The 24,969-nt window shown below is 40.9% G+C and overlaps 2 protein-coding genes across 2 annotated transcripts in view; both read left to right on the top strand.

The window, feature by feature from the left end:
- LOC311234985 (myosin heavy chain, fast skeletal muscle-like) overlaps positions 1 to 19,400 on the top strand; it is a gene marked incomplete at both ends in the record, with an annotated part of 31,717 nt that extends 12,317 nt beyond the window's left edge. The window contains 19 exons of the mRNA XM_084322295.1: positions 664 to 919; positions 1,770 to 2,012; positions 3,425 to 3,601; positions 3,697 to 3,842; positions 5,417 to 5,507; positions 5,634 to 6,023; positions 6,104 to 6,230; positions 6,405 to 6,523; positions 6,608 to 6,804; positions 7,155 to 7,338; positions 7,618 to 7,783; positions 8,126 to 8,250; positions 8,358 to 8,666; positions 12,131 to 12,334; positions 12,497 to 12,622; positions 14,323 to 14,493; positions 14,824 to 15,024; positions 15,536 to 15,667; positions 19,389 to 19,400. Of these exons, the coding sequence (XP_084178421.1) occupies positions 664 to 919; positions 1,770 to 2,012; positions 3,425 to 3,601; positions 3,697 to 3,842; positions 5,417 to 5,507; positions 5,634 to 6,023; positions 6,104 to 6,230; positions 6,405 to 6,523; positions 6,608 to 6,804; positions 7,155 to 7,338; positions 7,618 to 7,783; positions 8,126 to 8,250; positions 8,358 to 8,666; positions 12,131 to 12,334; positions 12,497 to 12,622; positions 14,323 to 14,493; positions 14,824 to 15,024; positions 15,536 to 15,667; positions 19,389 to 19,400 (3,376 nt within the window). The remainder of the gene's footprint in view (positions 1 to 663; positions 920 to 1,769; positions 2,013 to 3,424; positions 3,602 to 3,696; positions 3,843 to 5,416; positions 5,508 to 5,633; positions 6,024 to 6,103; positions 6,231 to 6,404; positions 6,524 to 6,607; positions 6,805 to 7,154; positions 7,339 to 7,617; positions 7,784 to 8,125; positions 8,251 to 8,357; positions 8,667 to 12,130; positions 12,335 to 12,496; positions 12,623 to 14,322; positions 14,494 to 14,823; positions 15,025 to 15,535; positions 15,668 to 19,388) is intronic.
- A 2,688-nt stretch (positions 19,401 to 22,088) lies between these two features.
- LOC311235854 (myosin-4-like) overlaps positions 22,089 to 24,969 on the top strand; it is a gene marked incomplete at its 5' end in the record, with an annotated part of 48,749 nt that continues 45,868 nt past the window's right edge. The window contains 3 exons of the mRNA XM_084323359.1: positions 22,089 to 22,292; positions 23,649 to 23,792; positions 23,959 to 24,115. Of these exons, the coding sequence (XP_084179485.1) occupies positions 22,089 to 22,292; positions 23,649 to 23,792; positions 23,959 to 24,115 (505 nt within the window). The remainder of the gene's footprint in view (positions 22,293 to 23,648; positions 23,793 to 23,958; positions 24,116 to 24,969) is intronic.

Raw genomic sequence — 24,969 nt, 5'->3', positions numbered from 1 at the left:
CGTACCTCGGTTTTGAAGTCAAGGTTCGGTACGGGTTTTCGGTACAGTGGGGGAAAGTTTGGCTTTCCATGTTCCACTCAGGGGTGATGTAGTGTGCAATAACTAATTGTACTTGTAGGGCTGTCAACGAATATTCTATATTGAAATTAATAATCGACTTGTAATTTTTTTTTGAATGATAATAATTATATTAGATTGTAAAAAAAACAGCCCCTGGTGGGCGGTCATTAGTGATTAACATACCGTTGTATTTGTTCGGTACACAGCTGTTCGGTACGGTACGGTACACACTGAAACGGTTCGGTACGGATACGTGTACCTTTACACCCCTACTTACTACCATAGTGTCTTTATACCTGTATCACTGTACATACTACAACTCTGTACGTACATTTTATTAGTAGTACACTAACTTAGATATTTTATACTCAGTTTAATCACCTGTACATTGTATATTACTATTGCACTTTACTGTTACATTTGCACTCTGGTTGGATTCCAAATTTATTTTCGTTGTACAGGTCGTGTTGTATAATGACAATACATTTGAATCAAATGTAATGTAATCTAATGTAATCTAATGTAATGTACCCTTTGAAGTTTGAAGAGATCTGTCCTCAAGATCTGAGCTCAAGTTGTGACTTAATAAAAAACATTTTACAGAGAATCTATCTACGTGGTTCAGTACAACATTCGCTCCTTCATGAATGTGAAGACCTGGCCGTGGATGAGGCTGTACTTCAAGATCAAGCCGCTCCTGAGGAGCGCTGAGACGGAGAAGGAGATGGCCACCATGAAGGAGGAGTTCTCCAAGTGTAAGGAGGACCTGGCCAGAGTCGAGGCCAAGAGGAAGGAGCTGGAAGCCAAAATGGTGTCCCTGCTTCAGGAGAAGAATGATCTGCGTCTTCAGGTTCAGTCTGTGAGTATATAAGATAACATAACATAACATAAGTTATTCCTTTATTGATCCCCTTGGGGAAATCCGGGCATCATAGCAGCATGGGGGGATGGGAGGTACAGGTATGGGCAGGGTAATAGTAGAAAGACATAAATATAGGCAATAAAATTGGATCTGTAATGATGATCTGTAAATAAAAGATCAGAAAAATGTAATTAAACAGTGTAAACTAAATAATTAACTCTGAATATAAGAATATGATAAAGTAAACAGTGTAATCAAAGGTGCAGATTGAGGGTATGCCCTATCAGCTATATTATATGGGCAATAAAGACATGGAATCTGAATATATACTATGATTAAAGTAAAGTAAAGAGTTTAGAAAAGAAAAGAATCATGTGAAGAAGCACCTAATCTAGTCCACAGGTGTGATGATATTCTGTTAATTCATTAACCAAACGTATTGTTATTACCTGCGTTGCTTTTATTCTGTCTATTTTATGCTCATTTTATGTATATTTGACTGCTGTGAAGCACTTTGCGCTGCAATTATTGGGCTGCAATTATTGTATGAAAGGTGCTATACAAATAAAGTGTATTATTATTATTATCATCATCATCAAATTATTATTATTATTGTTATTATTATTATTGTTATTATTATTATTATTATTGTTAATATTATTATTGTTAATATTATTGTTATTATTATTGTTATTATTATTATTATTATTATTATTATTATTATTATTATTATTATTATTATTATTATTATTATCATCGTCACAGAGTAAATAAAAGTGTAATGGTGCTTCATGAATGCAAAATTGTGTATTTTTTGTGTATAATTGTGTATCACAATCTGTGACAGGAAAGCGAGGGCTTGGCCCATGCGGAGGAGAGGTGCGAGAGTCTGATAAAGAGCAAGATCCAGCTGGAGGCTAAAGCCAAAGAACTGAGCGAGAGGCTGGAGGATGAGGAGGAGATGAACGCAGAGCTGACCGCCAAGAAGAGGAAGCTGGAGGACGAGTGCTCTGAGCTGAAGAAAGACATCGATGACCTTGAGCTCAGTCTGGCCAAAGTGGAGAAAGAAAAACATGCCACTGAAAACAAGGTGCTTTCTGAATCTTCTGATCATTAAAGATAGCAGACACTAGTTCTCTCTCCTGATTGGATGAAGTGGGATACCAGAAATTATTCTTTCCGTTTACCGCAGAGCAAAGGGACTGGGGGACCTATCACAAACACTATCAGTGATGGCTGTCAGGATGTGGAGCTATTATTTTAACATGTAGACCATTTATTTGAACAGCGCCTTTAAATAATTTTAAAGAAATGTAAAAAAAAGAAAAAACAGATCGCTCTTCAAGATAGTGTTGCTTATTTTGAGAAAACCATTGAAAGGCTGAATTTTATTGAGACTAGTGAAATGATCTCACCCTGTTGACAAATTTATTTATTTGTTTCAAGGACAATGCAATTTTAAGACTTTAATACATTCTATGTTTGATTTTCTTTTTTTTTAACATACATTCTATGTACTTTGAGTGCCAGCAGGGGGCGCACGATTTAGTGCTTGAGTGCCAGCGCTGTAGTCAATGGGAGGGCAAGCACATTTGCGAACGCATAAACTATATCTTAAATTATGGCTATGTGTCTAATACGCCCGTCGCTTATCAATGACTTGTTTGCAGTCAACATTGTCGAAACGGATTGTTTTTTTAATCTGTACATTTCCGTTTGATACCATTTGGAAAAACGCTCGTTTTTTTAAACGTCCAAAAAAAATTCTTCCCTATGCAGGAATCGCTCTTTAGTGGAATACACAAAACACGTTGTCATTTTTCTGCCTATTTATGAATCGTTTTCAAATAAACGCTAGATTATCGATAGTATATGTGTACTTATGCACGCTAGAGAAGCGGGCTGAAAAATCTATTATCTATTTCCTGGTCACCACACACACATATGGGACACACTGAGATATAGGTGAAAAAAACTCTGATTACCCCAAGACTGGTAAAATTGATTCCTTACCTCAGATCAGATGTTCTCCAAAAAGATTATTCCAATTCCTGATCGCCATTCCAAATATCGATCGTGTTTATTGATCCAACGCTGGGTACTGGAAACACATATTCCACGCTGTTCTGAGGGTGGGCAATGAATGGGATCGTCTCCGGTTACATGCCGGATAAGTAAAATGTGGATTCCGGAGTCTTTTCTTTCCATCCATTTCATTCAGTCCAATCCAATGGGTGCAATACCATCCGGAGAGACGATAGGGGGCGGTATTTTCCCTGTTCGAGCTCAAAGCCAGTCCCAATGGTAACGTGAGGCTAGATTGATGAAAAATCTATGGAAATCGCTAATAAAAAAAAATAGATTAAAGACGAGATTTCTCGTCGTTGGCACTCAAAGCATGGCATGAAATAACGAGATTTCTCGTGGCTGGCACTCAAAGTGTTAAGATGGAGCAAGAACAATTCCATTGTGTAACGTGTTGGTTTTTGTCTGCACACTCAGGTTAAGAATCTGACTGAGGAAATGTCCAGTCTAGATGATAACATTGGGAAGATAACCAAGGAGAACAGGGCCCTTCAAGAGGCCCACCAACAGACCCTGGAAGACCTGCAGGCAGAGGAAGACAAAGTCAACACCCTGACTAAAGCCAAGGTCAAACTGGAGCAACAAGTCGATGATGTGAGTGTGACGTCATCATTAGCTACCTTGTTGAGATCTGAAGTGTGATGTACTTTATACTGTAGCTATAAAGTTGCATTTCCCCGATGTTTCAGCTTGAAGGCTCTCTGGAGCAAGAGAGGAAGGTCAGGATGGATATAGAGAGGGCCAAGAGGAAGCTCGACGGAGATCTGAAGCTAACCCAGGAATCCATAATGGATTTGGAGAACGACAAGCAACAGCTGGAGGACAAGCTTAAAAAGTATGTGGGTCAATATCACTGAGAGTACCTCACAATACTCAAAAATGTATTATATGAAAAATATATTAGTTGAGCTCCGACACATATTTTGAGATAATTCAATATTGATATATTGTTTTCAATTTGGGGAAAACAGTTTGCATATCTTTGCATATCATTGGCCCCCACATAGCTATTGAACACACTAGATTATAGAGATATTTCACAGTATGTTTGAATTATTATTTTCAAATAGCAAGACAACAGGGTGGACAAGTGAATGACAGGGTGGACCAGCACATGACAGGGTGGACACATCAAGCAGAACACACAAAGCATGACAAAAAGATTTAAATGAAACATTTATTAAACAAAAATTGCATTACATTCTCAATCTATTGGGTAAAGGCTATCTGACAAATTTTGTTTAAAATCGCTATGTATTTTAACCTGTTAAGCTGTAGCCCTATTTTCAGAAATTCCACCTAAAGATACATGCCCAAGTAAATGGAAGATTGCTCCACTTCTACAAGGTCAATTTGCATGTTCTTGGTATCTAGGACCATCTAGGGACCTGGGGGTATGTATTCCCAGTGTCAGAAATGTTGTGTCTGTTACTAGGCTTGAGTAAATTGTGATAAAACAAAGGATAATATAAATGATATTTTTTTTTGCATCTTTGCCGGTGAATAACACCATGAAAACATTGAGTTGCTTTTGATTCCGCTAACTGAGCTCATCAGCACCTTCTTGAGATCAAGTGTACAACAAATCTAATCTAAGCAAATGAATAAAGGGAAGATGAGTAAACAGAAGGATTTGTAGATACAGTAATAAATTATAATAAATTATAATTATTTTTAACAAGAGATAGAATTAGCATTTTTCCGATAAATTATTATTTTCTGTAAATCTTAAAAACATCGGTAAACAAACGTAGTGCTGAAAATATACACTTTGACTGCTGTTTTGATAGGGTTAAGGTCTTTACTCTTGGCTACATTTGAAAAAGAAACAACATTAATTAATATGGTCTGTCCTATGTTTCAAGTTTCAAGTTTCAAGTTTCTTTAATAGTTGTCATACAGAAGTACAGAATACTTTTGTACAAAATGCTTCTTACTGTTGCGCTCCAGAGACTGTGCAAGACAAGATAAGTATGAAATAAAAACATAGTAAAATTAGAAGTAAAAAAAAAGGTCACAGTGTTCAGTTTAGACATATGTACAATGTTCGATGCAGAATAGACGTAGTTACCATACAATATACAATACTGTATTGATCGATTTATGATAAAAACAGCAGGGTCCCCCAATTGGCCCTTTCAATTAAAATCATGCTTGCATGGGCACCCAATTGTAATTAGTGGGATTATACACAACAATCCTGGGGCTCTCGTGTGATGGTACCCAGCCAGTATTTTCCCAGTCTATAATACAGGCATGATTCCTATCAACTACATTCACATGGCAACAAAGAACTAAAACTTGAATTGGAACTCAATATGCTCTAATCATGCTTTGTATAATAGAGTATGCTTTGGATAAAAGTGTCAGCTAAATGACTAAATGTAAATGTATGGTTTTGCAAAACAGGAAAGACTTTGAATTCAGCCAGCTTATGGTCAAAATTGAGGATGAGAAGACTATGGCAGGACAATCTCAGAAGACGATCAAGGAGCTTCAGGTATTTTGACAATACTTAATACTACAAGACAATACTAGTAACGTAAATTATACTTTATTTGAATATCAAATGAAGATTTGCCGCAAATCAACTGATCGCGTTCACCTTTCTGTTGGTGTGACCCAGGCTCGTATGGAAGAGCTGGAGGAGGAGATGGAGGCTGAGCGCGCTGCCAGGGCCAAGGTGGAGAAACAGAGGTCTGACGTCTCCAGGGAACTGGAGGAGATCAGCGAGAGGCTGGAGGAGGCCGGAGGAGCCACCGCCTCCCAGGTGGAGATGACCAAGAAGCGGGAGACGGAGTTTCAGAGACTGAGACGAGACCTGGAGGAGTCCACTCTCCACCACGAGACCACCGCCGCGGCCCTGAGGAAGAAGCATGCAGACAGCGTGGCCGAGCTGGGAGAGCAGATCGACAACCTGCAGCGTGTCAAACAGAAGCTGGAGAAGGAGAAGAGTGAATACAAGATGGAGAACGATGACCTGACCTGCACCATAGAGTCCATGTCCAAGGCAAAGGTAGGGTAGCGGCTCACTAGTCAAAAAGTTTTATACATTTTTGCATCATGATAACGTTTTTGTTTTGTCCTTGTTATTAGGCTAATTATGAGAAATTGTGTCGCTCTCTGGAAGACCAACTGAGTGAATTCAAGGCAAAACATGATGAGAACTCCCGTCAGCTTTCTGACATTAATGCTCAAAAGGCAAGACTTCAGACTGAAAATGGTACGCAGTTGAATGTACACGCAGATGGGAAAGACCAGAAATGGGAAATGCACTTAAGCGCATTTCCCATAATGTCTGCGTGTTCCTTTAAACTTTTTTTTTTTTTTTTTTTTTTTTTTATTAAACAAAGAAAACAGCTTTCCAGTTAACTTCTTTTTGACACTTTCATACTAGGTGAGACTTCCCGTCACCTTGAGGAAAAAGAAGCCATGCTTTCTCACATGTCAAGGTCTAAGCTGGCTTTCACCCAACAAATTGAGGAACTGAAGAGGCAGGTTGAAGAAGAGACAAAGGTTTGTTTCCAAATTATACACAAAAAATGTATGTGGTAAATAATGACATAGCATTTTAGACTAAGATGGCTTTTTCCTCCATAGGCTAAGAATGCTCTTGCCCATGGCCTCCAATCTGCCCGCCATGACTGTGACCTGCTGAGGGAGCAGTTTGAGGAGGAGCAGGAGGCCAAGGCTGAGCTGCAGAGAGGAATGTCCAAGGCCAACAGTGAGGTGGCCCAGTGGAGAACCAAATATGAGACCGACGCCATCCAGCGCACTGAGGAACTGGAGGAGGCCAAGTCAGAATTTATACTTTACTGAGATCTTTATCAGGATTAACAGTACATACTCTCAGAATAATGAACACAAACTAAATTTCTTTACAGCCTGGGTTTTATGTGACCATATAACCTTTTGGTACATCTGGAAGAGTTTGCTTTTTAAATGGAAAAGAGGCTTTCTTTTTACTCCAATGTTAACAAATATTTAAATGTAAGCCTTTAGAGTTTAAAAAAAATCATCTAAAATTAACTAATTTACGTAGTTGTCACATGCTGTCAGTGCCTGTATCAATCAGCTTTCAACAGAAGGTTCCCGTACTGGAATCACAGATTATGTCTTTAATAGAAACCTAATCCCGGTCCCTCAGGAAGAAGCTCGCTCAGCGCTTGCAGGACGCCGAGGAGGCCCACGAGGCTGTGAAGGCCAAGTGCTCGTCTTTGGAAAAGACCAAACAGAGGCTGCAGGGCGAGGTGGAGGACCTCATGGCCGACATGGAGAGGGCCAACGCACAAGCCTCTGTTCTGGATAAAAAGCAGAGAAACTTTGATAAGGTTTCTCTGACATATCTTTTTAATCTAGTTTATAATTAGCAACACCTATTTGTATTATTTACTTTATCCACTCCACACAATTTTTTATTATTATTTGTATTTTATTTTATTTGTGCTGAACTTGGAACTGCATTCCTGTCTGAAAAGTGTTGGACAAATAAAGTGTATTATTATTAAGGTACTGTAATAGACACCATTTGAGTAGTAGCATATTAAGGTATTCAAATCCCACGAGAATGAAGTTCAACAAACAAGAAAAACATTTTGATTCATCTTTAGATTATGTCCGAGGGGAAGCAGAAGTATGAGGAGAGTCAGGCTGAGCTAGAAGGCTCCCAGAAAGAGTTACGTTGCCTCAACACAGAGCTCTTCAAACTGAAGAACTCCTACGAGGAAGCTCTGGGGCAACTGGATGTTCTCAAACGAGAGAATAAGATCCTGCAACGTATGTACTTTACACACAGTACCGTTACACTTTACTAGTGGTGTGTTTGTCTGTAGTTTGAAATTCACCCTACTCTAGAATTCAAGTCATTTTATTCTCGACTTGAGAACATACAGGGAGGGAGCAAGTCCATCTCAAAGCTAGAGACAAAAGAACAAAGTAAAGCATGAACCAGATAATACACTCTCATTCATACCTGCACAATGAAATAAAGAATGTTGAATAAACAGTGAATCCAAGAGTGAATGAATCCTGTGTTGTGGTGGATTCCTTTCTTCTTCGTTAAGGTCTGATCTGTCACCATGATGATCAATATGAAATGCGATGTTTATGTTTTTCTAGAGGAAATCTCTGATCTCACTGAGCAGATTGGGGAGAGCGGCAAAGCCACCTATGAGCTGGAAAAGAGCAGGAAACACACTGAGACGGAGAAGATAGAGATCCAGACTGCTTTGGAGGAGGCTGAGGTAAGGGCTTGTTCACCTGAGAAGATCTCATCGTAGTGCTGATGTTGCATTGCTTTCCTTAAATTAACTACATCGATCTGTTCCCTTACTTTGGCGTTTTGTTCAAGGCCTCTCTGGAACACGAGGAATCCAAGATCCTCCGTGTGCAGCTGGAGCTCACTCAGATCAAGGGAGAGGTGGACCGGAGGCTCTCGGAGAAGGACGAGGAGATGGAGCAGATGAAGCGCAACCACCAGCGCGTCGTGGAGACCACGCAGTCGGCCCTGGACTCCGAGATACGCAGCAGGAATGACGCACTGAGGATCAGGAAGAAGATGGAGGCCGACCTCAACGAGATGGAGGTCCAGCTGAGCCACGCCAACCGGCAGGCGGCCGAGTCCCAGAAGCAGCTGAGGAACATACAGGCGCACCTCAAGGTGATGAGAAAGAGTTGCATTCACACCAGGGGCTCTTAAACCTCACCAGCGTGGGACCCGGACCAGTGAGTTAGTCTCACTTTAGAACAAAGAGGTTCAGAGCTTATCATTGATCTTAGACAGAAACAGGCTGCGGTGTCCTGATTAAAGAGGAGGCCATTGAGGTAGTTTCCTCCGACAAGTACCTCTGCATTCATCTGGATAACACATGAGAGCTCCAGTCTTTTGGTGTCTGCAGGTCACTCCTGCACCTGTTTTAGCAAAGCATTTTAGTCCTTTTTCATGCCGTTTTCTGTTGTCAGAGTCAGTGATTTTATTTGCCATGTATGGACGAATCCACATTGGAATACAGGTGCAGAGCAACACTTTGTGTCTAATCCAATACAGGAGCAGAGTACAAACAGTACAGAAAAGAAGAAAAAAAAACAGTATAAAAGGACAAATGCTAAGGTTGATATCAACATTCCCCTAAAGTGGTAAAGTGCATAATGGATAGAGGCACAATTTACAGTAAAAGTGCATATAATCAAAGTGCGTGATGCACAGACACACAGAAACAGCACTTCCACAACCTGACTAAATAACACACCAAAATAAAATAGGATAATATACAAATCTAGCCTTTGGAGTTATTCAGGCTGCGCACAGCACTGGGGAAGAAACTCTTAGTAAACCGAGAGGTAGAGCATGTGATAGAGCGGTAGCGTCTGCCCGACGGGAGAGGGACAAAGAGGCCTGCGGCTGGGTGACCAGAGGGGTTGTTGATAATGTCAGAGGCACGGGAAAGGGGTGCGGCTTAAGCTCAGAGGACAGTAACCAGATCAATAAACTGATGGCAGGATCCATTGCTGGCTTGACCCCCGACTCAGTACAAGTGATTATGGGTAGGAAGCTCAAGAGTGTTATGCAAAATGAGGATCGTCCAATGTACAGGGGGCGACAGTAGAGGTAGAGCAGTCGTCTGGCAATCCGGAGGTTCCCGGTTCGATTCCCGCTACTCCCGGGCAACCAAGTGGGGGGGTTGGGTAGGAGGGGTGGGTGGGGGACACTGTACAACTGTACAAACAACACTGTACATTGGATTATTGACAAGACCATACTTGGTAATTTACTGTACATTGGAGGGGGTTGTGTTCGGACATTTACAGGGGCCAGTTTCGAGTTGCAGTCTCCCTTAGGTGTTTTTTGAGAGTGTTTTTGAAAGTGGGTAGTGATTCACATTCCTTTACAGCTTTGGGTAGGGCGTTCCACATTGATGTGGCATAATTGCGAAACGTGTTTAGTCCCTTGTTTGAGCCGAATCTGGGTTTAACATGATTTGTGGAGCTCCCTCTGGTGTTGTGATCGTGGTATTCACTGACCTTTGGGAAGTATTTTGTCATGTACATGGGTACCTTGGTCGTGTAGTGTATCTTGTAGACCAGGCCCATTGCAAGTTGCTGTACTCTGTCGTCTACTCTAAGCCATCCTAGGTTGTCAAAGTGGGCAGGGGTGAGGTGGGTTCTAGGAGTAAGGTCAAGCAGTAGTCTGACCAGTTTGTTTTGAGATGTTTGTAATTTAGTTTTTAGCGCCTTTGAGGTGCTTTGGTACCATGAGGTGCAAGCATAGTCGTAGTACCCTTGAATGAGTGCTCCTGCTAGAGTCTTCAGGGTATTCTTGTTTACCAGTGAGGAGATCCGGTACAAGAATTGAGTTCGTTGGTTGACTTTTTTTATTACATTGGATGCCATTTTGTCACAGGAAAGATTTGCCTCTAGGATGGAACCCAGGTAGGTAATATCTTCTTTCCTTGTGACAATATTGTCACCCACTGTAACTGAGAAGCCGTCGGTCTTGCTGAGTTTGTTATTTGAACCGAAGAGAATGGACTCTGTTTTGCCCATGTGTAATGATAGTTTGTTATCAGCGAGCCATATGCAGATTTTGCCTAGTTCTGAGCTGAGGGTTTTTTCAACCTGTAACTTGTTCTTGTCAGAGACCAGCAGGGCTGAGTCGTCCGCAAACAGGAACAAGTTGCAATCACAAGCTGACGACATGTCATTTGCATAAATTAGGAACAGTAGTAATTGCTCCCGATGAGCAGGTTGGCACCTTGCATGGTTGCCTCCGCCGTCGGTGTGTGAATGGGTCAAATGTGAGTAGCAAATTGTAAAGCACTTTAGGTAAAAAGCGCTATAAAAAAAGAAAGAAAGACAAAAAAAGCAGCCATACAGTGTTTGTAATGAGCTGAAGGTCTTTTAGCAACAGGCTTGTTATGCCAAGGTGCTCTTCAGAGACATTCAGGAAGCATTTGTACCTACTGTGGCAAAATATTATGAACATCGTCACTGTTGATGATGACAACGATGGTGATCTGATAACTAGGATCAATCAATCAAATGTATTTGTATAGCACATTTAGACATGACACTTGTCAACCAAAGTGCTTCACAGTGAGTCGTGTAGCAAATTAATTTTTTTAATTAAAAGTGCTCCCAAAGTATAAAATAAAACAGAAAATATAAACAACCAACAGACAGACAAAGAAACAGAACAACACATCAAAACAAACAAGGCAAGAGTCAGAGTGGGTCAGGGAAGGCTAGGGATGTACTGATGATTATGGTGATGTTGGTGTTCATGAATATGTTGATGTTGGCGTCATCTACAACCTCCGACATATTCTAGTACAGTCACCTTGTTGTTACATTATTTATTATGGTGCTGGTCTGTGCTCTCCCTTTATTTTGTACTGCTTGAGATGTTTCTATTGTCCTGTCTGTTGTCTGTCCTAGTGTATGTTGGCACTCAGTTTCCCCTTGTGGGATTAATAAAGTATTTTCTATCATCAAAAAAGATTAACTGAATGTAAGTTTAAAATACGTTTCTAAGACCCTGAAGTCCTAAAGTTGTTCCTCAATCAAATAACCCTCTACTTTTAATGTTATAATAATTTTTTACGAGTCACTCCATTTATTTATTTTCATATAGTCCTAGGTCTGCATATTTTTCCAGAGCTGATGACGGATTTAGCCATGGAGATTAATGTCTCCCTTCCCATTTGTCTCAGAGGAATAATCACTGGTACTCTCGTCAAGCGGGGACCCACCAAATAACCTATGTTGGGTCCCAACCCATAGTTTAAGAACCTCTGATGTTGACTATTTATCTATAAATGGTAAATGGCTGCATTTATATAGCGCTTTTATCCAAAGCGCTTTACAAATTGTTCCTCACATTTCACCCATTCACTCACACATTCACACAGCGATGGTGGAGGCAACCATGCAAGGTGCCAACCTGCATGCAATTAGGGGTTAAGTGTCTTGCTCAAGGACACTTCGACACGCTGCCCGGGAGGAGCGGGAATCGAACCGGGAACCTCCGGATTACCAGACAACTGCTCTACCTCCTGAACCACACACACACGTTTCCTTTGAAAAGGTTTGGCCAAAGTTATCGCCTTGTTTCTTTTCTCTTCCCAGGAACAAACCCTTCGGCTGGACGAGGCGCTGCGTAGCCAGGAGGAGCTGAAGGAGCAGGTAGCCATGGTGGAGCGCAGGAGCGCCCTGCTGCAGGCAGAGGTGGAGGAGCTGAGAGCCGCTCTGGAGCAGACTGAGAGAAGCCGCAAGCTGGCTGAGCTAGAGCTTGTTGACACCTGCGAGAGAACGGGACTGCTGCACTCCCAGGTGAGTATCGCTGGAGAGCCTATCCATAGAAGTCATCCAAATTAATGGTATTCAGTGCAATATCTTATCAGTACTACTATTCTATCATTGTTCAATTTTGCTTTCACTAGCAGAACTGTGTTTTTGAGTTGACTTCTTATTTCCTATATTCTCGGGTTACAGAACATTTGCCTTCTGAACTCCAAGAAGAAGCTGGATGCAGATGTCAGTCAGCTTCAGGGTGAGGTGGAGGACGCAGTGCAAGAGGCTCGGAATGCAGAGGAAAAGGCCAAGAAGGCTATCACTGATGTAAATATGCCACGGGTGGAAAGTAACTAACTACTTTACTCAAGTAGGCTACTATACTAACATTTATATTTTTTTGCTTTTGTTTTTTGAGGTAGTACTTTACTTAAAATTTTCCATAGTGAATACTTTCATACTTTTGATGGAGGGTGTCTACACTGCTATTCTGTCAGGGGTATTTCTACTTCTACCTGTACGTTTTCCACTGCTGAAATCTCCCAGATGTACAGTCAGATTACTCCCACTGTCTTTGCTATTTCTTTTAAGACCTTTACCTATTCCCCCCCCCCCTCCCAGTGAGCTGTGGTGTTCCACAAGGAAGCATACTAGGACCGCTACTGTTCCTAATTTATGCAAATGACATGTCGTCAGCTTGTGACTGCAACTTGTTCCTGTTTGTGGACGACTCAGCCCTGCTGGTCTCTGACAAGAACAAGTTACAGGTTGAAAAAAACCCTCAGCTCGGCACTAGGCAAAATCTGCATATGGCTCGCTGATAAACTATCATTACACATGGGCAAAACAGAGTCCATTCTCTTCGGTTCAAATAACAAACTCAGCAAGACCGACGGCTTCTCAGTTACAGTGGGTGACACTATTGTCACAAGGAAAGATGAAATTACCTACCTGGGTTCCATCCTAGAGGCTAATCTTTCCTGTGACAAAATGGCATCCAATGTAATAAAAAAAGTCAACCAACGAACTCGATTCTTGTACTGGATCTCCTCTCTGGTAAACAAGAATACCCTGGAGACTCTGGCAGGAGCACTCATTCAAGGGTACTACGACTATGCTTGCACCTCATGGTACCAAAGCACCTCAAAGGCGCTAAAAACTAAATTACAAACATCTCAAAACAAACTGGTCAGACTACTGCTTGACCTTACTCCTAGAACCCACCTCACCCCTGCCCACTTTGACAACCTAGGATGGCTTAGAGTAGACGACAGAGTACAGCAACTTGCAATGGGCCTGGTCTACGAGATACACTACAAATGTCAAAATACTTCCCAAAGGTCAGTGAATACCACGATCACAACACCAGAGGGAGCTCAACAAATCATGTTAAACCCAGATTCGACTCGAACAAGGGACTAAACACGTTTCGCAATTATGCCACATCAATGTGGAACGCCCTACCCAAAGCTGTAAAGGAATGTGAATCACTACCCACTTTCAAAACCACTCTCAAAGAGCACCTACGGGAGACTGCAATTCGAAACTGGCCCCTGTAAATGTCCTAACCCAACCCCCTCCAATGTACAGTACATGACCAAGTATGGTTGTCAATATTCCAATATACAGTTTTGCTTGTACAGTGTGTGCCCCCCCCCCCCACCCCACATACCCAACCTCCTCCAATGTACAGTTTCTACATCAAATATATGTACTCTCTTTTCTGGACTCTTTTTGTATCACAAACAGTACTGTATTTGCAAATATGGTATGTCATAAATGTATAGATGTAGCAGTACTATCTATCTGTATGTCGTGTGTGTTATATATGTTATGATGAATTGAAAATGGGGGACCCTGATGTAAACAAGATGAAAGTCTTTCTCTGGTCTGCATCCCCTTAACAATTGTATGTATTGAGCTGTACTGTTCCCCGTTCTGCTATCTGTTAATAAAGTTTTCAATCAATCAATCAATCAATACTCTGAGAGCTGTCAGTGGCCGTAAGGAACTGTGATATTACACAGGCAGCCATGATGGCCGAGGAGCTGAAGAAGGAACAGGACACCAATAGTCACCTGGAGAGGATGAAGAAGAACCTGGAGGTCACAGTGAAGGACCTGCAGCACCGTCTGGACGAGGCTGAGAACCTGGCTCTGAAGGGAGGCAAGAAGCAGCTCCAGAAACTGGAGGCCAGGGTAACTTACCATCCAATTAAAGTAACTTATATCAAAGGAACACACCAACATTATGGGAAATGCGCTTACTGTCTTCTTCAGAGTTAGACAAGAAGATAGATACCAATTTCCTCTCTGTGCATTCAGTAGAATGCTATCCAGCTGCAAGCTAGCCTAGTTTAGCACAAATTAATGGAAGCGAATACGGACCACTAGCCTAGCTTAAAACTCAGGTGTTTTTGGCCAACAGCTAGGCTAGCTGGTCCATATCCGCTTCCATTGGGAATCAAATGCACCCGACTGTATATCAAAATGAAACTGGATTTGTCTCATTTCACGTCATCTCTGCAGGTGTGTGAGCTGGAGGGAGAAGTGGAGGCTGAACAGAAGAGAGGGGCCGACACCATAAAGGGAATCCGTAAGTACGAGAGGAGAGTAAGGGAGCTCAGCTATCAGACCGAGGAGGACAAGAAGACCATCATGAGACAGCAGGACCTGGTGGAGAAGCTGCAGATTAAAGTCAAGTTCTACAAACGCCAGGCAGAGGAAGCGGTAAATTCTGGGATTTCACTAACCCAACGAGAGATACCATTATTGATTAGCACTATGACCAGCAAACCCACCTAAACTCAGTTTACCCATCTTTTTTTATTTATGAAATGGCACTTCTGACTAAAAGTCGTTTCAAACTGAAATAGCTGGATTTTATTTAGCCAAATCAGCATGGCTATGAGTGTGAGTCTTTCACCTTTTACATAATCTAGCTTTGGCATGGATTGATTGTTTAGATAGCTAGCATGGCTAACAAATACAAATATATTGTAGTCTGGCCCATTGTACTGACCAGGATTACATACATTTTTGCCTAGTCTGACGTGGACAAAAAAAACACGTCTATAGTAATTACATTAGTGTTAGACTAATGCAATTTACATTACATACTAATTTTAAGTATAGTGGTGATTATTGCCGTTAAATCGACTCAGTGAAGTTCAGTTTTACCCAGCTATTATTTTACCAGTGCATCACTGACCATGACTTAGTGATTGGTTGATTGCTACAGGAGGAGCAAGGCAACACTCACCTGGCTAAGTCCAGGAAGGTGCAGCATGAGCTGGAGGAGGCCGAGGAGAGAGCGGACATCGCTGAGTCCCAGGTCAACAAGCTGAGGACCAAGAGCAGGGATGTTCTAAAGGTACTTTTCAAAATCCAAATGACACATTTTCTTTTATGTCTGTATTAGGATTATTATTTAGACAAGGGGGGCGGCTTTCAGAGGCTGTGTGTCAGGCTCAGTATGCCGAAAAATGGAATTATTACAGAAATGTCGAAAGGTTTTGATACCAAATCACACCATGCATTTTCTCTGATGTTCCTCAAGATCTTGGTGTCTTAAAGTCGTATTTTATCACAACATGCATTGTCTAGTGTTCCTCAAGGTCTTGGGTGTCTTAATAGTGGTATGGGATTTTTGACCATGTTCATTCTCAAGTGGTATCAACCCATATGCGTATACACAATATTGGCAGTGCTGAGGTGCATCCTCAAGTTCCCAGCTATCAGATGATGTATATACTGTGGCATCTACTGTTAACATGCTATATCCTCCTAAAAATCCCCTGTCCCCCCTAAAAAAGACAAACATATGGCTATGTGGGTGTTACGACCCCTGAGGTCTAAGGGTAAAAGGGCTGTAACATAAACATTGGTTGACAGAAAGGATGACCAAGTTTGTAAACAATTATATTTACATAAACTCAAGGGTGAGCCAAGGCCAAAACAAACAAACACCACTATTCTCCAAAACAAACCAACCTAATCTATGGTAAAAAGAAATTACATTCAATAACCGTCTTAAACCATTAACTAACAAACAGGAGAAAACAATACCCACGGTTCGGTCACAGTTGGTGGTGAGGACAGGACCCAAATGCAGACAGGTGGATGAGGTTTAGAGTCAGGGGTATTTAATTCACACAAAACAAGGAATAAACGTAACATGAACTCAAACTAACACGGGGAACACTTACTAGATGAGGCTACAGGAGACGCAACAGACAGAACACGGCATGGCAAGACATCCAGGGAACAACGACAGCTAAATACAATGAACCCACACAGAGACAAGGAAACAGAACTAATATACACATGGCTAATTGGCAGACGAGACACACTAGGGCTGATTACAACGAGAGACACCTGGGATGGGAAATAGACTGACAAAGACTACAACTATGGAAGACGAGACACACATGGGACAGACAGGCAGACTACAGACTAAGAGTAAACAGATAACACAATAGAAGACAAGAAGTGTACAAGACTCACATGGGGGCAGAACATGCAGACTATAGACTAAGACTAAACAGAATAACACAAGACAAGAAGCATACTAGACCAAACAGGGGAACATGAAGGGCAAGAGGGAGACTGAGAGGGAGAGCAAGAGATGGAGAACACAAAGGGACAGAGATCAAATGAACAAACATAGGGGAGAGGCAGAGCAGGCGGGCATAGTCCATGTGCAGGTGAGGGGAATTGTCCATGAACAGGCGGGGGGAGAAGTCCATGCATAGGTGGAGGGATAAGTCCAAGAACTGCAGGTGGGGGGGAATGAGCAGGGCCAGGGCCCTATTCCCCGTACCTGGTTCAACTGTCGATCAAAAGTCCCATTAGCCAGATTCAATTAACCTGATGAATAAATCCAGGCTTTCCCTGTTCCTCGAAGGCGGTTTCACTCTTGTTAATTCTAACCAGACTTGATACTCAGGATAATTGTGCGCGGCCGCCTCACCTGAAAAGACAGCAGGTGTCGATCCCAGAAATCCTGATTTTCTAACGGCATTGATTGATTGATTGAACTTTATATCAGATTGCAGAATGGGTACAATACAGCACGGCTCAATAGCCTCGCCACAAGTTAAATGCATATCTATAGGCTAATTTTAAGTCCCTCATTACCCCAATCAATCAGATTATATTTCTTTAAATGTGCCTGCTGGCAGTAGGCTTAATGGAATGAATAATCGAATGAGATCTTGCTAGCGAAAATAATTAGTTCAACTCTTTCAGAATAAGTAGATAAAAACAAGCCCAAAGAGTATCTAATTGATACGAATTAATAGATACTTATGAGGATATCTGTACTGTATGCGCTTAGACTTCATGTACTATATAAATACATGGTTCCTAAAGTTTTCAAAGCGCGACCCCTGAAATAACGGTGTCAGAGAGGCTTGGAGGCTATTAACTGTTTCACTATTAATCAGGTTTTAATCTGTTTCGGACATCATCCATACATGCATTGAATTGATTAACCTTTGGTTTATACCAGTGACACCAGTCATGTTCATCACCCTCTTATTCATCATCAGATAACAGTGCTTGAACAGATAAATGCATTTTCTCAAATTCATTCATCAAAACGTCAAAGGCTTGCAATTGCTCATTCACTTTTCTCAAGTCACGTCCACGTCATCAAATCCACCAAACAGCGCATCTCTTCAGACATTTTAATCCCAGTTACAATATCACAATAACGTGTGAGTGACAGTGATACAATTCAACAATCCACAGATTCAGATTCCTCGTAATTCACATCCACAATCCATGCATAAAGACGCTTCAATTTATGCTTGAATGAAACACAATCCAGGCGCTCCGTTAAGCAAATACATCCACAGCGGGGAATATGAAACTAATCAGAGCCAAACGCCCGATAGGTTTCATTCATTAAAAATATCCCTGCGGGATTCACATTTGCAATGCTCAGTTATTAAAATAACCACAGTGTGTGTCGCGACTTGCGAGCGCTGTATAGCTATGACGTGCATTATTTAGAACAAAGTAAATCCATAGGCTGAATATGATTTATTATCAGAATTTTAGGAATATTCTTTTACATTTCAAAAGCCCCCTCGAGAAAAACTAAGCACAAAAACATAATTCAGAATGGTATAATGGGATCTGTGAGGAAGGGAGCTGGCATTTCTTTGTGAGGGAGTGGCCAGTTTATCCAGCTAACTGAACTAAACCTGTGCTGGAGCAGGTTCACATTTTTTGATCTGTTGCCATAGTGATTTAGACAAACCTGCTTCGGGGAACCGAAAAGGCTGACTTATGTCAAGTTATCCTGAAGATTATCCGGCTAACTCAGTTAGCCACGTACGGGGAACAGGGCCCAGGTGGGATGTGACGGTTTCCTGAAAATGAGAAAATAACACACATTAATAATATAATACAGAACAGGTAAATATATAAGGCAGGACAGCAAACTACTGCCAACTATAAGTATAGCAAAACAAAGTAAGTATTAAATGATACAAGCTCTCTATGGCCACTAACCATTATACAAACATACTCAACGACCTGAGCACATGGTACCTAAACAAAGGCCTAACCACACGCCAGAGTGAAATGATCAGCCAGGTTTATCAGGGTGTGGTGATCCAGGATTGGGTGGTGGGTGGTGATCCAGGATTGGGTGCAGCAATCCTGAAACCCATCGACCAATCGGTGAGGTGTTGCAAAGTAGGCCTAGTCCACCAATGGAGGGGCAGGAATTGCAGGGACGAATGGAGGAGTACACAGGTTTTGACTGAAGGGAGGAAACAAGATGGAGACAAAACAAACGCTGGGGAAGCAAAGACATTGGGATGTAACAGTGGGTCTCACCTCTAAAGCAAGGCTCTATTTTTAGTCTATAGTTGTCTTTACAAATAATGTGAACTTATTTTTCCTTTCCTTTCCTTTCCTTTCCTTTCCTTTCCTTTCCTTTCCTTTCCTTTCCTTTCCTTTCCTTTCCTTTCCTTTCCTTTCCTTTCCTTTCCTTTCCTTTCCTTTCCTTTCCTTTCCTTTCCTTTCCTTTCCTTTCCTTTCCTTTCCTTTCCTTTCCTTTCCTTTCCTTTCCTTTCCAGCCTGAGCAGTAGAAGATCTGGAGGTGATGCCATGCAACCCCTATTGAAGTTATCAAAACGTATCAAAACTCACTGCTCTGTTGTGAAACTGTAGAACAATAAAGTGATGTGAAGCAAGTATTGTGTGTAACATTGTTTACGCCCACTCACACACCCTGTCCTCACTTACCTTTTAGTTTCTTGGGTAACCATGTTATTTTCTTTGATATTGGAGAATGAATGGTGGCAACAAATGTTTTTTACACTGTCTTGATAATAGTGGAAGGCTCTACCAGCACTTGCGGATAACTATGTTAATAGTTACCTTAATGTATGAGCAGCAGGAGGGTACAAATGACAAACAAACATGATTCAGCACACAGATTTCATCAAATGATAAATTATTTTATAATGCATAAAATATTGTATAATAAAAAGAAATCAGCACAACCTGGAGACAGCATCAATTATCTCCAGTGAAACGCACATACACAACAAACAGTCAAACATATCAAAAGATTAGACAGCGATTCAGAAAGAAAAATAAATGGAAACAACAAACAATTATAATAATAAAAAAAAGTTATAATTGATAAAAGTGAATAATACAAGTTCATAAATTCAGATATAAGTTTGCACCGTAATCATACTATAAGATCTATATTTGATAGAGGTAGGCCCATTAATCGGACCGATATCTGGGGAAGGGATCTGAAAAAGAAGAGGATCATGTGTGTAAAAAGACTTAAGATATGCTGAACTCTAATGAGAAGTGAGTATATATACTGTGACCCTACTTTTTAGACTGATATAGGAGTATGTTCTATCCTACTCTATATGCCCATAGAAGGAGGTGGGTGGGTATATGTATGTATACTCTTCAATACACTACTGACAACTCATACTGTATCATGAGCCTTTTAGGGCCAATGAGGAGACCCGTGAGAGAAGTCAAGTCACCTGTTTTACCAGATAATTAGTTCCTGACCAGAAGTACGGCAGTTTTTAAGCCCCAACTTCAGACCAAAATCCACAACAGCCAACGCAAGCGCCGTTTGCATCTAATTTGAGAGACTCTAGTCTTTGCAGAGATCAGGGCAGATCCTCAGGAGAATGCCTGCTGACATTACTGTATCTGTTTCCCCACGACCGGCCAAAATAAGACCCCCTCTCCGATGACAGCCATCCACGGACGGGGGCCTAAAGCTAGGATGAAATCCATGGATTAACCACGATTAGGCCCATAATCAAAAGACAATCTGGGCCACTCAGAAAGGCAGAGACACGTTTCCTTTCACAGAGGCACTGGCTTAGCCGTGACTCCATCCTTTTTGTTTGATGCACATAGCCCCAGTTACATATAGAATCTCTTATTTTGATGTGGTTCAGGTCATAAATGCTATCAGTGTCTGAATCATAACTTTGGTATTTCTATTGTCTGAGAGCCATATTGGGACCTAAGCCTGAACACAGAAGTATAATAGCAATCTGCATGTCTTACATACTGCAGGATTACATTTCTAATACGATTGCTAGGTCTCTACCTAAGTAAAAGGCCTATTGAGGAACAAACATTTTAGCTGAGCGTCAGAAATAGATGTTTAGTCAGTTATGTTCATCAACATACATTATCTAACTATAAAGGAAGGGATATCTGTCTGTCTGTCTGTGGAGTCTCTGATGAACTGTTCATCCGATTGACTTGGCGGGTGTATTGCTGGGGAATGCAGCCAGTGTCTTTGGTGCCATTTGGCCAGATGGTGGCGCTATACCAACGAATTCTATGCATATCTCGTGAACCGTTCATCCGATTGACTTCACACTTGGTGGGTGTATTGTTGAGGACACGGGGGAGTGCAGTGCCGAAGGTGGTGCCATTTGGCCAGATGGTGGCGCTACAGCAGCAAACGTTTTAACACGACACTACAAACAGCACTTACGGGGGCCAAGCAATCGGCAAGCGCTCCAAATGGGCACTGTACTAGTTTGAAATAATCTTTCAACAAAGAATGCATTTTTAAACTTGGTAAACGCTTTTCAGTTGTTTATCAATACTCCAATACTAAAGATTCCCATATTTTAATGTAATTCCTCCACAGCCTTTTAAATATAAAAATGTACAAAGTACTGTGCAGAATGAAAGGTATTCCATGGTGTCATATTTCCTTTCCATTAGTTTACAATGTATCTCTGCCCTTAACCACTCAAATCCATTGTCTCACACCTTTGACATCCGATCTGAAAATAATCCTATAATCAAATAGTATGATGTCACAGAGCTAATCAGGGGAGTTGCTCAATCTCTCATGTCCAAAACATGCCGGACCAAATTAACTCAATAAAAGCGGCCCTGGTGAACCCCTTCGATTACTGGAGGTTCCGTCTTTGGGATCAGAGAGCGGTGAGTTTTCATGCTTATCGTTTCAATGACATGATTTTCGCAATTATTGTGCTTTATTAGTAGGTTATTTCATGAACGTTAATGTTCTGATATTTCCCACTTGCAGAAAACAGCAACAAGAGACTATCTTTCTTGAAAGTGGGTAACTTGGGGTAAGTAAAGCTTCCCTTGATTCGTTTGGAAAATGAATCAGTTTCATATCAGTAGTCTGCTAGTCTGCTGTAGCAAGGCAACCTTTGTATACAAATTGTTGTCAATGGTTTCCGTAAAGTGCTTTTGTTAATCAAAATCCTTTTTTACTACAGGCTGAGGTCTTAGCCATGAGTACGGACGCTGAGATGGCCATTTTTGGGGAGGCAGCGATTTATCTTCGAAAGCCTGAGAGGGAGAGGATTGAGGCTCAGAACAGGCCGTTTGATGCCAAGACGGCCTGCTTTGTGACCGATCCCAAGGACTTATATGTCAAGGGCAACATCCAGAAGAAAGAGAATGGCAATGTCACTGTCAAAGTTGCTGCAGGCCAAGTGAGTCATCAACTACTGTGTGTGCATCTAATGTCATCTAGCTGAAAGTGTTGTTGCTACTACTACTACTACTACTACTACTACTACTACTACTACTACTACTACTACTACTACTACTACTACTACTACTACTACTACTACTACTACTACTACTACTACTACTACTACTACTACTACTACTATGTGCCCCCAAGAACATTACGATCATCTACTACTGGTTTATTGAAGGTTCCCAACCATAGCCAAAAGAAAATTGGGGATGCAGCCTTTATGGATTATGCACCAGCGATATGGAACACCCTACCTATGGACATAGGGAGGTTAGATCTAGGGCTGACCTTCGAATATTTTTTTTGGCATTCGAAGCTTCGGGGCCGAGATTCGATTTTAATTCGAAGCTTCGAGATTAAAAAAGAAAAAAAATATTATTTTTTAATATATATATATATATATATATATTTAATTGTTTTATGTTGTGGGACTTGTACACCACTTTGTTCAACTTTGTCAGTGCTGTAAAGTTTAAACCTTTTTAAATCTTAGACAAACGAAACACTTTGCTTTCATGAAATATTGTAAGCCGTCATTTGAGGCTTTATAAAAGCAGCACAATGAACACAAATCTGTCAGTGCCGAGTATAACAAACAGTATTGCTTGTTGTAGTTAACAAAGAGAGGCAGAGTTGATTTTGCAAAGAAAATTTAAATAATAATAATATATATATATTTTTTTATATATATTCGAATTTTATTTTCACATTCGAATCCCATGCCCATCGAATGAAGCTTCGTATTTAAGACAGCCCTAGTTAGATCACTAAATATTTTCAAAAGTATGCTAAAAATTTACTTCTTCACCATAGCCTTTTAATACAGCTTGCCGCTTGGACTCATTACACCCCACACTATGATATTATTTTACTGTAAAGTAAAGCTATTCTATTGCACTATTTTATTCTGTTTATTTTATGCAAATCATGTTAAATTATGTCTATTTTTACGATTATTGCACTGTATATGCACTGTACATTTTATTGCACTGCTTTTATTCAGTCTGCACTTTATGCATTTCTTTTATTGTCTATTTTATAAAACATTTATGTCTGCACTTCATGCATTGCTTTTATTTAGTCAATTCTCTGCTCGTTTTATGCCTATGTCTATTTTATGTCTACATTACTGCTGTGAAGCACTTTGTTTATGTTTAAGTTTATTATTGTTATTATTGTTATTACTTCTTGTACTGTGGCTATCACAATCCAAAAACCGACATGCTCGCTGATGATAGACCATCTTCTTCATTGCTATTCTCTATTGTGACAAATGACTAATATCGTCATAACTGCTGTCCGCAAGGTTGTAACAGTGAAAGACGACGATGTCTGCCCCATGAACCCTCCAAAGTATGACAAGATTGAGGACATGGCCATGTTGACCCACCTCAACGAGGCCTCTGTGCTGTACAACCTCAAAGAGCGCTATGCGGCGTGGATGATCTACGTGAGTAACTTCTAGTTCACCCTTACCTGGATGTGACGTTATGTGTGTGTGTGTGACATTGCAATAACGTGATCTGACTGATTCACTCACATCTTTGTCAGGAGACATATTGACAGGTAATGTATAATGTATACATGTATATAATACTACATTGTCTGTATTTCAGACCTACTCGGGGCTGTTCTGTGTGACTGTGAACCCCTACAAGTGGCTTCCGGTGTACAACGTTGCTGTGGTGTCTGCCTACCGTGGGAAGAAACGCATGGAAGCTCCACCTCACATCTTCTCTGTCTCTGACAACGCCTATCAGTTCATGCTCACTGGTGAGGTCATCACGGCTCTATAAGTGAACAGTTGGTGTACCAGAGCTATTGGAACAGTTGGTGTACTTATTGTTTATTGTTTAAAGGATCCCCATTAGCTGCCACCTAAGTGGCGAGCTAGTCTTCCTGGGGTCCACACAGAAAGACAACACAAAACATAACAATACATGAGATACATATGACAATCACAATTCATTTAATTAACAATGATAATCTAAAAACAGTAAAACATTGTAGACATCTTTATAAACATCAGAATATTTTCAAAAAAGGTTATTACATTCATGAGTAAATATTTCATTATTACATTTCTACAGTAGGTATTTCCACTCCCAAACATGAACAGTATTTGCTCACATATTTAAGTAGTGCATTCTTAGGTGGTACTTGAAATACACTTTGCTATTCAATTTTCTTATGTTCAGTGGGCAGTTATTCCCGATAAACAACCGTCCTGTCCATCATCGGCTGACCTAGTAAAATAAGAATGAACCTGACTGCATCTGACAAATTGTTTGTATAAGAAAACAGGTTGAGACGAAAAGACAGTGTTCCTGACAAATGTAATGTGTTGAAAACCAGCCTATTCTCTACCATTAACCATGAGAGTTGACGGTGCATACTGATAGTGTTTGTTCTCATGGAACAATGTAAGATTAACCTTTCAGCTCTGTTCTGGGCAGTTTGCAATTTCTTTAGTTGACCTTTGAATGCAGAGTACCATACTGGTGCACAATAATCCAGGTGACATAAAATTAAAGATTTCGCCACCTGTCCCACAATGTATGTAGGGACATAAGAAAGACATGGAGATACCACTCCCCATCTTCTTCACTATGGTATCATCAATGTGT

Source organism: Notolepis coatsorum (assembly GCF_963971535.1).
Source record: "Notolepis coatsorum genome assembly, chromosome: 10".
In the NCBI taxonomy this organism is placed as follows: Eukaryota; Metazoa; Chordata; class Actinopteri; order Aulopiformes; family Paralepididae; genus Notolepis; species Notolepis coatsorum.
Note: the sequence above shows the minus strand (reverse complement) of the source record. Positions and strands in the feature narration are given on the sequence as shown.